General features: G+C 48.7%; 2 protein-coding genes across 7 annotated transcripts in view; one reads left to right on the forward strand and one right to left on the reverse strand.

Annotated features, from left to right (window-relative positions):
• Positions 1 to 3,244, forward strand: part of noc2l (NOC2-like nucleolar associated transcriptional repressor) — a 16,120-nt gene extending 12,876 nt beyond the window's left edge. For both annotated transcript variants that reach the window (XM_076740539.1, XM_076740538.1), the window contains exons 17-18: positions 2,390 to 2,488; positions 2,906 to 3,244. In XM_076740539.1, coding sequence (XP_076596654.1) covers positions 2,390 to 2,488; positions 2,906 to 3,051 — 245 coding nt within the window. In that variant the 3' untranslated portion in view covers positions 3,052 to 3,244. The remainder of the gene's footprint in view (positions 1 to 2,389; positions 2,489 to 2,905) is intronic.
• A 2,278-nt stretch (positions 3,245 to 5,522) lies between these two features.
• samd11 (sterile alpha motif domain containing 11) overlaps positions 5,523 to 15,055 on the reverse strand; it is a 77,992-nt gene continuing 68,459 nt past the window's right edge. For 4 of the 5 annotated variants that reach the window (XM_076741021.1, XM_076741017.1, XM_076741019.1 and 1 more), the window contains 6 exons: positions 10,106 to 10,221; positions 9,651 to 9,729; positions 8,648 to 9,438; positions 7,594 to 7,727; positions 6,412 to 6,522; positions 5,523 to 6,159 (listed from right to left, as the gene is read on the reverse strand). In XM_076741021.1, the coding sequence (XP_076597136.1) occupies positions 5,875 to 6,159; positions 6,412 to 6,522; positions 7,594 to 7,727; positions 8,648 to 9,438; positions 9,651 to 9,729; positions 10,106 to 10,221 (1,516 nt within the window). In that variant the 3' untranslated portion in view covers positions 5,523 to 5,874. The remainder of the gene's footprint in view (positions 6,160 to 6,411; positions 6,523 to 7,593; positions 7,728 to 8,647; positions 9,439 to 9,650; positions 9,730 to 10,105; positions 10,222 to 15,055) is intronic. The other variant, XM_076741018.1, reaches the window with a different exon arrangement.

The following is a 15,055-nucleotide window of genomic DNA, read 5'->3' on the forward strand; positions in this document are numbered from 1 at the left end:
ACACGCTCACACGCTGAAATCAGATTTGCATTGTGCAACAGCAGACCGTGATGTGTCGGCCTGTTGGCCTCTAGGGGGCTGCGTTTTGTTGCAGCCTGGTTTTCTACAGCGTGAAATCAAAGTTAAATAGGTGATGACAGCTGAGGCTGAATTCTGGGCTCTTATCGCTGTTTCTGCAACAGTTACTGACTTTGGCAAGATTTGGCAACAAGAAGCAGATCAGTGGAGGAAGAAGCATTCAGATTTTTTTAATGTACTAATACCACACCGTGAAAATATCCCACTACACCTAAGAGTCCTGCAGGGCAAACCTGAGAATTATCAGCAACATTTACTCAAAGGATGAAAACTTAAATGACTCATTCTGCAGTACTGTCACTGTGTCACTATTATGAACGATGTTACTAGATTAATGTTACTGCTGCATTAATGTGTATGTCCCATTTTACTGCTGTAGATGTAGTTTATTCACATAAATGCATGATATTCTGTAAGAGCATCATGTCGTTTATTTAGCTTCGGTAGTAGAATTTTCACAACCCGTAGAGTAAAACTTAATCCTTCAGTTTATCAGAAAAACACAAATTCAGAAACACGGTTTTCAAGGCTTTAAAGGAAAAGCATGCAAAAGTTTTAGGGTACAAAGTATAAACTTTGTACCTGTCAAAATGGAAAGCTCCTCATTTTCGTACTTAGTTATCACAGGGCTCTGATTAATTCAAACAGAGGCTGTTTCTGAGGAACTGAACGTTAAATCTCAAGTCAAACTGAGGAGAAAGTCTCCGCTCGAGAGGAACCGTCGGCCGGTTCTTCCTTTAACCTCAGTGAGTCTCGTCCTCGCCGGGTCATCCACAGGTCACAGGCAGCTGCAACCTCGCTTCTTCAGCGGTGCACTCGTGCACGCTCCAAGCAGAAAAGGCCCTCCACGGGGTCACAGAGGAAAGGAGTAGGCGGCAGGGGGATTTTTTTTTTTTTTTTAAATGCATCTGGACTTCATTGTAGGGAGAGTCCCCCACAAACGGATGGGCAGCTGCCGGCAAGCAGCGGCCCCCGCCTCTCGCTCTCTGTCCACCCCTCCCTCCCTCCCTCCCTCTTCGTTCGTCTCTCCTCCACCCCTCGCGCGCACACACACGAACTGAAACCCCCCGACAGGAAGTACAGGCTTGGATCCCAGCGGGGGTTCCTAATTCAAACCAGTCCAGTGGAACAGCCAGAGGTGGCCGCTCCCACTCCTCTCTGCCTCTTTCATTCTAGCTCTCTCGCTCTCTCTTTCTGGCTCTGTGGGCTTCAGCCAGCTGCCCCCGCATGTCCTCGCAACACGTGCACGCGCACACACACACACACACACACACACACACACACACACACCTCGATGATAGCACACGCGAGCACACCCACCACCTTCTCGTCCAGTCTTGAGGAGCCAAAAGCTTTTGGGCAGCTCACCAAAGCTCTTTGTGGTCTCACACACTCCCGGAAAGAGGGGGAGTATGAGCGGAGGGGGCTGATGATTTAGATTGATGTGTGTGCATGTGGGTCTGTGTGTGTCTATGTGTGTGTGTGTGTGTGTGGTGTCAATGTGTGTATTTGCGGGGGGGGGGGGCACAAGTTTTCCAGGTCATCTGGGGGCAGTCTCTGAGCTACTGCTGAACTCTGCTCCATGTGAGCAACGAAGAGTGGGAGCAGGTGAGAGTATGTTTGTCAACTTAAATTTAAATAGGAGAGGAAGTACCTGATGTTTTAATAGACATTGTTTATCTCTATGTGTGTGTGCGCGCTCTTATTGTAGAGCTCTGTGTGTGTGTGTGTGTGTGTGTGTGTGTGTGTGTGTGTGTGTGTGTTTACAGTGGAGCAGACGGAGGAAGTAGCTCTGTTTTGCTTTCCTCTCCTCCATGCCCCCAGCCTCTCATCACACCTCCAACTTCAAAGCCTGTGGACCCCAGTTGTCCCTTTGGCTAGACAACACACACACACTAACACACACTGAGAATGCTGCAACACAAATTCAGACAAACTCCCAACTTCTCTCCGGCACACACGCACACACACACACGCTCGCACGCCAACTCTCCCATCATCATCGTGGCTGTGGAACCTGCCTGCTATCTCCATTTGCTATATTTAGGCCGTGAGCATAAGATGTCTGAAATTGCCGGTAGTAAACTGTCATGGGTGTTTGTGCAGCAGCAGCAGCAGCGTCTGTAATCGACTCTCAGTTCCATCTCAGGAGGAAATAGACTGCCTCTGATGCCTGGCCCACATATAGGTGTCTCCACAGTCCTCAGACGTTAGCGAGGCACCGACGCAAACTCAGGAATGTCTGCAGAAAGTAAAACTAGAAGAAGAAATTCAATGCATTATAATGTTTTTCACTGTCTCCCCCTTTCAGGTAAAAAGGGCAGCCCTGGGTCAGATGAAGATGATGATGATGATGATCTTGATCTGTCTGACATGAGTAACGATGAGGAGATGGAGGGCGGAGATTCAGGTTGGTACAATATCAGTGTCTAAGAAGAATGATAACAGAAACCCTGACAAACCAGCAGCTTCATGGAAACACTGGAAAAGTGCAGTTTGCTGTGGATTCATTCATTCAGTGAGCAGGAGAGGCTGTAGTGCCGTGTTAACACTCATCACCACAGAGATGAGCTAATCTGTGTGGAGCTGCAAAGAGTGTGTTTAACATGAAATATATCCTCATAGGTCAGCCCAAAAGTCTAAATAAAAATGTAATAAACCCAAGCAGCAACATCCAACATGGCATCAAAGTGTGAAGTAGAATAAATGTGTTAACTGATCAATATTCATTTGTGAACGTAAACTTAAAAAGTCTAACCTCTTCATACCGGACACACTCCCCACGTGGCTGAATGTGAAATTAAAGTGCTTCCTGTTTGTGTTCTAGATGATGAGGAGGAGGATGAGGATGAGGAGGAAGGGGATGAAAAGGCCTCGAAGGCTCCTCAGCCGCTGTCTTCCACTGCTCTGATAAAGCTGGCAGAGGGAGGCGAAGATCTGGTGGAGGACCTGGAGCTGTCTGATGACGACTGAGGTTCATGGACGCACACGCTCGAGCTCGCAGGAGAAATGCTGAACTTTAACAACCACCCATGCTTCACATAATATTAGACTTTTTACATTTTTGGAATTTTGTATTACTTGACCTGTACAGTACAAACATGTTCATGATGTAATTTTATTAAGCAGTGAAATTGTACAAAAGAAGACTTGATTCAAGACTCCACATTTGGTTTCCTTGATTTTTTTTTTTTTTTTTTTTTTAATTCTTTTTAAGATACTCACTAATTGAAGCGTGTACGTCCATGCTGGTGCACGGCGTACCTCAAACGAGTTATTTGTCTCCTCCGTACATGTGCACACCTGTAGACACCCTCAGGCTTTGTGAGGACAGGCTATTTTGGAGAGAGCTGTGAGCCTCGCTGAGCCGAGCCGGGCCGAGCCAGGCTGGGCCGGCCGCGAGGAGGGGGTACAGAGAGGCGGGTGTTTAGCCCTGAGGCGGCAGTGCTGTGCCAGGCTGGCAGGGTGGCGTCTGATGCTGTGCCAAGACTCTCTGCCCAGGTGGTAGAGAAGCAACACAGGCTGGTCTGTTTCTGTGCCAACTCCTCACCCACCCCCCGCCCAGACCACTGTCTTTTCTGTCTGTGTGTTCACATGCTCAGACACAGCTTTCATACTCCAACTTATCCCTCTTTCTTTCCTGACTCCTCTGCACCAGCGTTCACTAAACTAAAGGTGACACTGGCCTTTTGTTGGGTGAACGATCATTGCCCTGGTGCACAATGCAGGGCAGATGAGTTGTTTGACATGGATTTAAACGGCACAGTGAAGATTTGAAACACCTTTGTGTCGTCTCATTTCCTCTGTAGTTGTTTTCAGTGAATACAGACTCTTGTGGTGCAGAGGCCCAGCCTAAAGCGAGGGGAAGTCCCAGCTGAGGGTGCAGAGCGTACTGCTTCAGTGTGAACTCTTTGAAGGAGGAAGGTGAGAGCGAGTGGGGGCTGCTCCTGGTTCTGGTCCTGTATGTGTGTGTGTGTGTGTGTGTGGGTGTACGAAGAGGGTCAGGTTTATCCCTACAGGCAAGGGAGGCCTTGGCCTGCGGCTGAACCTCACACTCTGACAGCTGGTGTTGACCTGAACTGTGCCCCCCGTGGGTCACCTTCCCTTCACACACACACATCAGGAGACCGCATACTCCCTCCTGCACGTCTTTGCTCAAGAACCACAAACACCTGAGGAGGAAAAGGCGAATGTACGTCGGACTGAGGCACACAAACACGAAAGAAAAGAGAGAGCGGAGGAATTTCTTCAGGTTTTATTTCACCTGTGTGGTGAATAGAAAAATAGGATGAAGACAAAACTTTTGAAGGGAACTCTAGAGACCATTTTTAATTCATTGCTTGCGTAGTTAAAAAAAAAATCCATAATTCAAAACATTTGCATTAAGAGCTTTGTGCCTTTCTTTTCCCTGCAACCAAGAGAAAACAAAGTAAAAGTATCTTTGGAATCCATTTTAAGGGCTAATTATTATACATATCATAATCTGCTTTATCTACTACATCAAAAGTCCTATAAATATTTTTTTCCTCATATTTATATGCTTGAAGTAGCATTCAAGATTGGAGCGTCTTTTTAATATTACACTTAAAAAAAAAAACAAATGGCAGAACAAAAAAAAAAAAAAAAGAAAAAATTAGGAACGAAAGTACCACCAAAGTTCAGCAAGTCACATTTTTCAGTAAAGAAAACCTTATTCGTGCAACTACATTTAACAAAAAAGTAAAAGTACCACGTATGTAACCTTCAGGATATTTTCATCTTAAGCATGATTCTGTACAATTTTGCATGTTTTTCCTACCTCCCACAGTAGTCAACGCAAGCGCACAATGAGCCTCGTCTCGTCGAGGCCTCTCCATTTCGCCGACATTTGTAAGCGTTTGTACGTCAGTAAAAGCCAGCTCGACCTGTGTCTCTTCAGAGACAGTCCATCACGTGAGGCACTAACCTAGCATTTCCCTGTTGGACCAGTCTTTCTCTGAGACCAGTAATGCAAAAAGAAGCAGACACATTGTGAAACATGGTTCCAATTCCACACATCCGGTCATCTTTGGTATCGGGACAGTGGAATGCATAGTTGCAGTGATAAGAGGGAGCTGGTCAGATCTGGTGCTGCTCAGCATATGCTTCAACTCCAGCCTCTACAAAGACGGCTCCACGCTGCTGTTTGGCCTCGGGAAACAGGCGAGGAGGAGGAGGAGGAGGAGGAAGGGAGGGAGAGAAAAAAGGGGAGAGGCGTCTCTTTAATTCCTGGGTTCTGCAGGGCTTGTGGTGAGAGCAGTCGGAGAGACAGAGACAAGAGAAAGCGAGTGAGTGAGTGGAGCTTCCTCCAGCCCAGGAAGGAAGGAAGAGTTTCCGCTAGCGTCTGACTGTCTGACTTGCAAGAATGTCACATTTGTGGCAGGGCTCGCTCCTTTTTTTTTTTTTCTTTTTCTTTTTTTTTTTTTTGGCAGGCTGTCTGTGACCAGCTGTCTCCTTTTCCTCCTTTTTCTCTTCCTCTGTTCCTCTCTTTCGCTGTCGCTTCACGTGTCTCCCTTCCAACCCACTTTATTTGGATTCTGCACAGCTACAGCCACTGCAGAGGAACTCAGAGGCTGATTGGTTTGTCGGATACAGTCCAGTTGTCTTTTATTCCAGTCCAATGTTTTCCCATAAATTTCAGCGTAAGGGTCTCAAGGTGGGAGGGGGCGGGGCAAGTCTGGTCAATAGGAGTCAATCTCTCTGGGTCAGGTTAGCCCACACCCCCCCCCCTCTGGTTAGTTTGAGGCAGATCTCTCCTCACCCCTGCCCGTCCCTCTCCTACGAAGGAGTTTTGGCCTCGTATCTTCCCCGCACCGAGGAGTCGTTACCGTTTTCCTGTTTGGGGGAGGAGCACCCTGGGGTGGGGCCGCTGTACGGTGAGGAGCTGCTGCTGGTGGAGGTGGGTCTGTGGGACAGGGACAGGGCGAGAGGCAGGGGGGTGTCAGATGGCGTGGTCAGGGGATCCCGATCCCGTTCGGGGGGGCGCAGCGCGGCAGAAGGTGGAAACGGGAACGCCAGCGGGAATCCGGTCATGTAGAAAAGCCTGCCAACACGGCGCGCCACCTTAGGAGGACGAGGAGAGGAGAAGGTGTGACTGTCAGTACAGCCTGCTGAGTGCTGAGTAATGGGCTAATGCTGCACACTGTATTTTAAACAGAGAGAGAGAAGAGGGGCTGCAGTCTGCGGGGCTGCCTACTTTAGGGAATCATCTATGCTCCACTAGCAGTTTGCCTTATGTCCTATGGCAGAAACACACATTCAAACACACGACGAGTCCACTTGATCATACACAAACACACACGCAGGTGTGTGTACCTGTGAGCGGATCTTGAGCGCAGGCCCCAGCTTTAGTCCCATGGTGTTGAGCAGGTGCTCCTCAGTGAGCAGCGGTAATGTCTCTCCATCAATGGCCTGCTCCCGAAACACCTGGCGGAGACACAGCCGCTTCAGCCACAGCCCCGACATACACACACACACACACACACAGAGACACACTCGACACACAAACCTACACACTCATTCACACAGTCTCCAAAACAGTGGCCCTATTCCAAAATGTTACATACCCATTTTTAGGGGAGAAGCTGAAGTTTACCATTGAACATTTTTACAATATGCAGGCAGAAAATGTCTAAAAGGGTCTTAAGCTAAATGTCTGATTTTTCCAACTGTCCCTTAATACAACATCCACAGTCCCATATTTCCATTGAGGTCACTGAAAGCAGTCCTCCTGTTCATGGTGTGACTTTGACGTAAGAGACCAGGGTGACAAATTTCACAGTCCTGCTCCGTGTACAAACAATTTCTAAAGTTCAACTGAAGCTAATAAGAGGGAATTTCATACCAAGAAGATGGTATTTCTACTTCTAATTCAGCTAATGACAGACAGTTGAAGTCTTGTATTAGCTTCAGCTGAACTTTAGAAATCACTGTGTGTGGAACAAGAATTACGGATTTGTGCCTCTATCTTTTACAGTGGAGTCACATTAGGAAGGAATCACTTCACACCACAGCCAGAAAGACTACAGCGACTAATAAGCCATTTAACATTATGTTGTCATGTGAATATTGTTTTTAAACACTTCAAAAGGAATTCCTACTTTTTTCCTTTAAAAAAAGATCAAATCGTTCTAGTTGTGTAGCATTGAAATAAGCTAAGATTGGTTCACTTTTCTTAAATGGTGCGTATTTCATTTTGGAGGAATATACATGGTGATACACACAAATCCACATTTCATTCACACAGACTACACCAACATGCACTGTTAAATCATCCTCATTCACACAAAGCCCGAGTACTGTGTGCTGCTACCTGAACGCAACGAGATGCCCTTTACAGTACTACAGTAGTGCTGCAGTATGTTTTACTTCTTGGTCACTATTCTTCTTCTATGGTGAGTAGTCAGCCTGCCCCCGGCCTCCATCCCCTCCTCCCTCTCTCTCTCTCTCTCTCTCTCTCTCTCTCTCTCTCCCTCCTCCCTCTCCCCATGTCCTCACCTGTGTGTATTCAGCACATCCGGCCAGGCTGCTTATGAAGCCACACACGTCCTCCACACTCCACTTGCTGATGTCCTCCACAGGGTTTGCTGTGGCTGAGTCCTCCCCATCCATGAAAAGACCTCCCATAGAGCCTGAAAGAGCAGCAGTGGGTGAAAATGATGTGTCAATATAAACACTGGGTACAAAGTTGCCATTTAGACTGAGGATCTTGCTGCTGCGCCGTGTTTTTAGTGACGCAGAGCCTGAAAACTGCAAGCCTAGGGACACTGCAGAGACGCATTTGAGCTACATTTTAAAAAAGTGTTGACAGTCAGTTTTCTTCTGTTAAGTTTAGTCATCATGATGAGTTTGAGAAGAAAACCTTTAATAAATACATAATGAGAGTTGGGTGGAATCGGGTTAGTAATCCGTGTAGTGTAGTAAAGATTATTTTCATTATCAGTTCCTTTATGTTTAGTTTAAAATCAGTAAGAAATGCCTGCAATAATCACAATTTTTGACTTTTTAGTGTCCTAAACACAAAGAAAAGCTACAAATCCTCACATTGAGAAGGTGCAACACGTCAACATTTGGGACTTCAGCTTCATAAATCACTTAAGCTATTAATTTATAATCAAAAAAATGTTGCGGAATAACTTTCTGTTGTGATTTATGGATAAGTCAACAGTTCAGCTCTGCTGACTAGACGTTAAGTCTTATGAAGCTGCTCATAGACAGATTTTGTGCACTGACTGAATAAAATGAGTTTATGTAAGTAGTTTTCTTATGCAGTGTCATTATGCATATAGACAAGTGTGGTTTTGCGAGTGTGTGTGTGAGTCTGCAGAGCATGTATGTGAACAAACAGCCCCCCCCCACCCCCCCATCCCCTCTGTCCACGTGGCTGTGCTGCTGGTGGTGTGCATGAGGGGTCATGAAGGGGTCATAAGCGGGGCCCCTAACAGGGAGAGGTCTCCACACTGGAGACACGCACACGGAGAGTGACGCTAATGGGTTTCACATGTCGTCTTTCAGCCTCATATGTGTTTGTGTGTGTGTCTGAGTCTCTCACCCGTGTGAAAGTAGGGGTTGGCGTAGGGGAATCCAAAGGGCAGCGACTGGGCGTGAAGAGCAGGCAGCGGCGGTATGAACCCAGGTGGCAGATGGTACTTGACGTCAGCTTTGCCCAGACCAGGGGTGAAGAGGTGGCGACTGGGTGATTCTGTACCTGCTGAACTACAAGGGGCGCTCAGCCTGCCTGAGCTCTCTCCGGTCTCCTTGGCACTGTCACACACTCCCTTGCTGCCGGTCTCTTTACCCCCGTCTCTCTCCCTGTCCCTGGGTTTACTGCTGGACTTGGCACTGACACTGTCCTGCCTCTCCTCACACATCTCTGTCTCACTGTCCGAGTCCTTCATCTCCTCATCCTGCACCTCCCTGTCTCCCTCCCTTCTTCTGTCCTCTCTTCCTCCTGTGTGATCCCCAGCGCGGAGCTGCGTCTGGGGGCCTCTGCGGGGGGCCTTCCTGGAGTCGACGTCTGGCCCTGCGGTGGAGCTCTGTGCCTGGGTGTCTTTGGGTGTGGAGGGCGCCCCTGGTTGTTGCTGCTGGTGGTTGAGGGTTAGGAGGGGTGTGGCAGCTCCATGGCGAAGCACCAGCATGGCATTTGAGCGGCGGACCAGTTCCTCGCGGAGCGGATGGCCCTCTGGGATGTCGTGGAGGCTCCGCAGGGCTGGATGGTCGTGGGGAAGGCCAGGAGGTAGAGCTCCCAGATGGTCGGAGCCCAGGAGACGCTGCTGCTGCTGCTGGCGCTGGTGGAGATTTTCCAACTCCTTCTGTCTCAGCAGCTCTGCCGACATCTCCAGTCTGAGTGAAGCACACAGGGACTTCAACGTACAGGCCAAATGTTTCACATTTTACAGTATTTCACATTTAACCCCACTTGCATGAGTGTACATTAAAAACAATTCCCTACCTTGAAGCTACTTTTTAACATTTAGCCTTCATCATATACCAGTAGACATGGCTGCCATAATGAAACTCTTATTGCATACAGTAACATTCAAACACACACAGACCTGGCCAGATTCTGCTTCCTCAACATCTCCTGTTGCCGAGCAAAGATCTCAGCTTGAGCTGGTTGGAGGAAACCATAACCTGTGAGAGACACAGCAAGAGAACACACCTGTCTTTTAAAAAGTGCTATGCAGGCTCCCAGGTGTCAGAAACAGTGGAGGAATAATGTGAAAACGTGAAAAAAAGTGACCTAAGTTACCAAAAGGTACGCTGCAAGATAACAGTTGTAGATGCCTTCTGCACAACGTTCCTTTAAAATGAATATCCTGCAACTACCATACCTTTATGAAATATTAAAACGTATAATTTAATCATATGGTTTGGTACAGGGCCATGGAGCATTTCCTTCATATCAGTCCAAATGTTTTTTTTACAAGGACTCCTACATGCCAAGCATTCTATATGCAAACACGCTGGGACTGAGCATTAGTATTATCTATTTAGCCTCCGCACTCACCAGGGGCCTGGCAAAGAGCTGAGGGCATGCCCAGGAAAGGAGGCCGCAGGTGAGGTCCTAAGGCGATGTGAGGGGCAGTTGGAGGGGACAGTAGGGGTGGAGGGTGGGACAGTTCTCTGTGGACACAAATATGAAAAGGACAACATTTAAGTTCAATTTGGATTTCACTTGATACTTTAAAATGCTGAAAGCACGAAGCGTGGAGGGATGTATCATGAATGATTCCCTACGATGAAAGAATAGTTTTAATAATTTTGTGTCTTCCTCTGCTCGCAGTGCGTCTCAACTCTGTCTTCGTGCCTGCGTGCATGCTGCCACACCAATGAATGCGGTGTATTTTTATCAGTGGAGCTCCAGAGGCCCCCGTGTCGCCCCAGTGCCTCATCAGTCTTGTCACGCCGCAGCAAGCGCCGCTGGCCATTGCTGTACTCTGGACTGCAGCCTTTCCTTCCCCTGCCGCCTCTCTCTCTCTCTCACACACATACACATACACATACACACACACACACACACACACACACACACAAAACTCTAGACCCACACACATAATGAGGGCTGAATGCACAATGCCAGTGTGTCATGCTCCGACAGCTGGGGCGGCCCCTGCGTCTTGACCGGGGCCACGGGCTGAAGGACCTTCTAATTAACACTCATCCCTCCTCTCTTCTCTCCCTTTTTTTACGCCCTTCCCTCCCTCTCTCCCTCTCACTCTCTGGGCTGCATTGAAACCGGTGAAAAGATGGAGCGTCCTGCAACCTCTGCTTCTGAAAAGGCCTCTCCATTATTGGCCTCGTCTTTTGTCCTCCTTGAGGGGGAAAGGCGCCTCTCACCTTTCTCCCTCTCTCTCTGTCTGTCTCTTGTTCTGTCTTACCCATCTTTTTTCTGTTCTTTACTCCTGTCTCTCTACTTCTCTATGACCTCTGAAAATCTGTCTTGTTCACTCCTTTCTTTTCCTTCCTTTACTTCTCCTCTCTGTGTTTTGCTCTCTCCTATTCGTCACTCAGTCTCGTCCTGTCTCTTCCTGCCTTGTCTTGCCTCTTTGTATTTCTTTCAGTTTCTCTCTCTGCTTCTTTTTTCGCTGTAATCCTTGCTCTCATTCTTTCCAGTCATCTGTTTTTCTCTCAGTTCTGTGCACATCTTGGTGGGTACAGGGACATGGTTTTGAAGAAGCGGATAAAAAGCCGTCAGAAGAGTCTGCACCTTGACCCTTTGAAAGTGTCGGTGTGAGGCTTCGAGCCTGGAGTGGATGATGATGATGCTCTCTGCCCGCTCAGTGTCTCAAACCACAGCCGTTTCCCGGGTCTTTCCTGAGCTCGCTCTCTAGCGTCCTACCCACACTTCTCCTCTTCCCTCTCCTGTCTCTCGTTTCTCTCCTCCTGAGCTGCTGCTATCACGCCAATCGCAGCTCAGCTGTGTGCGACTGCCGCCACACAAAAGCATACATGGGAAGCAAGCTGAGGAAAACAACAAAATCAAAACCAACACTGGGACGCATGCAACCGCAAATATTGTTTTGCAAACGCGTTCAAATTAGCTAGCGCCTGCATGTCTCCTGCCTCACTAAATGGTGAGGAAAAAGGAGAGAGTGAGAGAGAGAAAGAGAAACTGTAAGGAGGGAGGGCATGCATGCAGGAGCTGTGAGATGAGACGGGGGGGGCCGGAGCCAGTGCTGAGAGGGTGGTGATGTGGGGGGGGGGGGGGGGGTGAAAACCATTCATCGATCGCCTCCGCCGCTGAAATGTTAATGCTAATCGTATAACCGCTCTCTCCGGCGGTGCCTCGCACTCCAGTGGCAGCTCCAATTAATCTTGGGTGAGGGCTGCGGCGCGTGACCCCGGAGCCGTGAGCTGGGGCCCTGCTAGCCGCTGCTTATGTAATTACACCGCCCAGTGTGTAATCACCTGGCCTAATCCCTCGGGGCTAGCAATTAGCCTTGCGACGCGCAGTTCCACTAGGCTACGCTAAGGCGCCCGCAAAACTCCCATCCACCCCCGCCATGGCTCCCGCATGCCAAACTCTCATCCCCCACCCCCACCCCTTCTGATATTCCCTCTCTTTCTTCCCTCTCCTTGCACCGCCTACCCTTGCCTAGCGTTAGCCCGCAGATGAATAACGGTCAATTAAAGCTGCATGACTGGGGCTGCCAGGCGTCTGCGCCACCATAATTAGGCCTAATCACGGGGAGTGAGAGAGACGGAGAGAGAGAAAGAGAGAGACAGAGAAGGAGAGAGAGTGTGTCTGACACTCCCCTTCCTCCATCTCTCCCTCTCTTCCTTCTTTTATAGGAGGCAATTTTAAGGGAGGAGTGGCAGACATTAGTCGTTTTGCTCTGGGGCTGTGTGTATGCATATGTGTGTATGTGTGTGTGTGTGCTGTATGTGTGCACATGTCTGTGTGTGGTTTTCTTTTTGGCCTATCTGTGCATTTTGTTGGCAAACCACTAACATGCTATAAAAAGACGTGGCAAAAACACTCACCTAGTTTTTGCATGAGACTCAAAATAGGCAGATTCATAAATCCAAGGTGGGCTCATAATCACGCAAAACTATATCACTGGATGCTCTGTCGCTGTCTCTCTCTGCCTGCAGTGAGGCCAGGGGCTCCTGGGGAATTCACTGGTGTGTGACGACCTGTCAGAGTGGCGACAGCGGTCCCGTCCCGCAGCAGCCCAGGCAGTGTGTGTGTGTGTGTGTGTGTGTGTGTGTGTGTGTGTGTGTGTGTGTGTGTGTGTGTGTGACAGGGCTGCCCTTAATGACGGGAGCGTGGGGGGATTAGGAGCGCCGCGCGGCCGCCCTCGGCTCCTTCTCCGCAGGAACACATTTACACAGGAAGCTCATTAAAATGGATGAGGCTCCCTCCGCGCTCGCTCGCTCGCTCTCTTTCTCGCCCCCTATCTCGCTCCCTCTCTGTCTCCTTCCCTCCCCCCCCTTATCTCACACTCGATCTCCTCACTCCCTATTTTGGTTCATATCTCTCTCTCCGTCATTTCGTCCTCCCGCCATCTCCCCTCTTCTTCTCTTTTGCTTCCCTCTCTTCATCCTCAGTTTAAGCCCCCATGATTTCCACTTCCTCTCTCCCTTTCTCTTTATTTTTCTCCATCCCTCCCTTATTTGCCTTGCAGATGCTTGGTGAGCTTAGTGCCATTTAAGGCCAGACAAATGGAGCGCCAGGCTCTAAGCCCATCGAGCGGCCCTAATGATTTGTTTTTAACAATGGGCCCTAATGGGCCCCAGATAATCAATGATGAGGGGTCGATGGAAAGGTGAGCCACGGAGAGAGTTACAGAGAGACAGAGCTTCTGTCCCTTCCACTCATTCTCAGCCTCAACGAGTTTTTTGCGTTTACTCACCAATTATCTCAATTTTAATTTTCTCTTCACACTCATTCCACTCTCAGCTGTTTTCTTTATTTTCACATTCTATCTTTTTTGCTGGGTCTGTATATTTTATGAGGCATGGGTACACAACATACCTAAAAGTATGTGGACATTACACCCATCTCATTCCAAACCTACAACATTCATATGTTCCTGTGACAGCCTCCAAGGGCATTGATGAGGAGGGCTCTGATGCTGGGCGATAAGGCCTGTCATAAAGTCTGAGGTTCAGTTCATCTCAAAGATGATGGACGGGGTCACGACTATATGCAGACCAGTCAGGTTCTTTCACTCCAAACTGGGAAAACCTTTTCTTTATGGAGCCTGCAAAGGGTGATCATCAATTTGAAACACAAACGAGCTTCCCCGTTGCAACAAAGTTTGGACACTATTGTCTAAAAAAAAAAAAAAAAAAAAAAAACTCTTAAAAAAAAAACATATTAAAAGTGAAAGGGTTAAAGAGGAGGCAGGGGGAGGTAGAGATGGATGGAGGAAGGGAGGGTGAGGCCTAGTTAACTCTCCCCGGTCCTGTGTGGCTAATTACTCTGTGTGCTGTCGGAGAACAGCCGCGGCTCACTGACTACATTCACACTGCACTACTGGCCTCTCACAAACACACAAACACACACACACACACACACACACACACACACACACACACACACACACACACACACACACACACAAATTAGCAGACATATTCACACAAAGAAACCCAAATTCAATCCGCATAGATGAGCACGCATGCAGACCGCCAGCTTGAAAAATGGAACAAACACACGCGAACAATCAGTGCCCCCTGAAAACACAAACACACACACACACATACACACACACACACACACACACACACACACACACACACTATATACACCCCCACAGCCTCCCAGAGCTACACCACACAGCGCCTGGCCGCTCTGCTTCCTGCTTATATCCCCACCCCAACCCCTCACCACCCCCATCTCTGTCTTACACACACACACACACACACACACACACACACACACACACACACATACAACCCCCCCCCCCCCCGCCGCACCGCCGGCCCATTATCGATCCCCCGCCTCTCTCCGCGCCACATAAATAATCGACAAGCAATTACCCGCCCACTCCCGCTGCCCCCGGCTTTGTTTGGGAGGCGCAGGGGCCAGCGCTGGGGGGAGAGGAGGGAGGAAGAGTCGGGGATGCAGGCGTGCAGCTCCACAGTGGTAGCCAAGAGGTTATTGGATCCTTAGTTTAGCCGTGTATGTGGAGATGCACACACATTCACACACACACACATAAACGTGCACTGCGGCACACTGAGAAAGCCAAATATGAGATCAGATCATGCTGAGGAAGCTAAGAATCGGAAGAATGGAAAGTGCCGTGGTGTGGTGATGCAAACTGGCGGGTGATTAAACTTCCTCTCCTCTTTCTCTTGCTGACAAGCTTTCTCTGAAAAATCTGAACATTGTTCCATTGCGATTTCCACATTTACATGTGCTAGCATCAACTGGGGCCTCTGTGTGTGTGTGTGTGTGTGTGTGTGTGTGTGTGTGTGTGTGTGTGTGTGTGTGTGTGTGTGTGTG

Source organism: Chaetodon auriga, chromosome 10 (assembly GCF_051107435.1).
Source record: "Chaetodon auriga isolate fChaAug3 chromosome 10, fChaAug3.hap1, whole genome shotgun sequence".
NCBI classification, from domain to species: Eukaryota; Metazoa; Chordata; class Actinopteri; order Chaetodontiformes; family Chaetodontidae; genus Chaetodon; species Chaetodon auriga.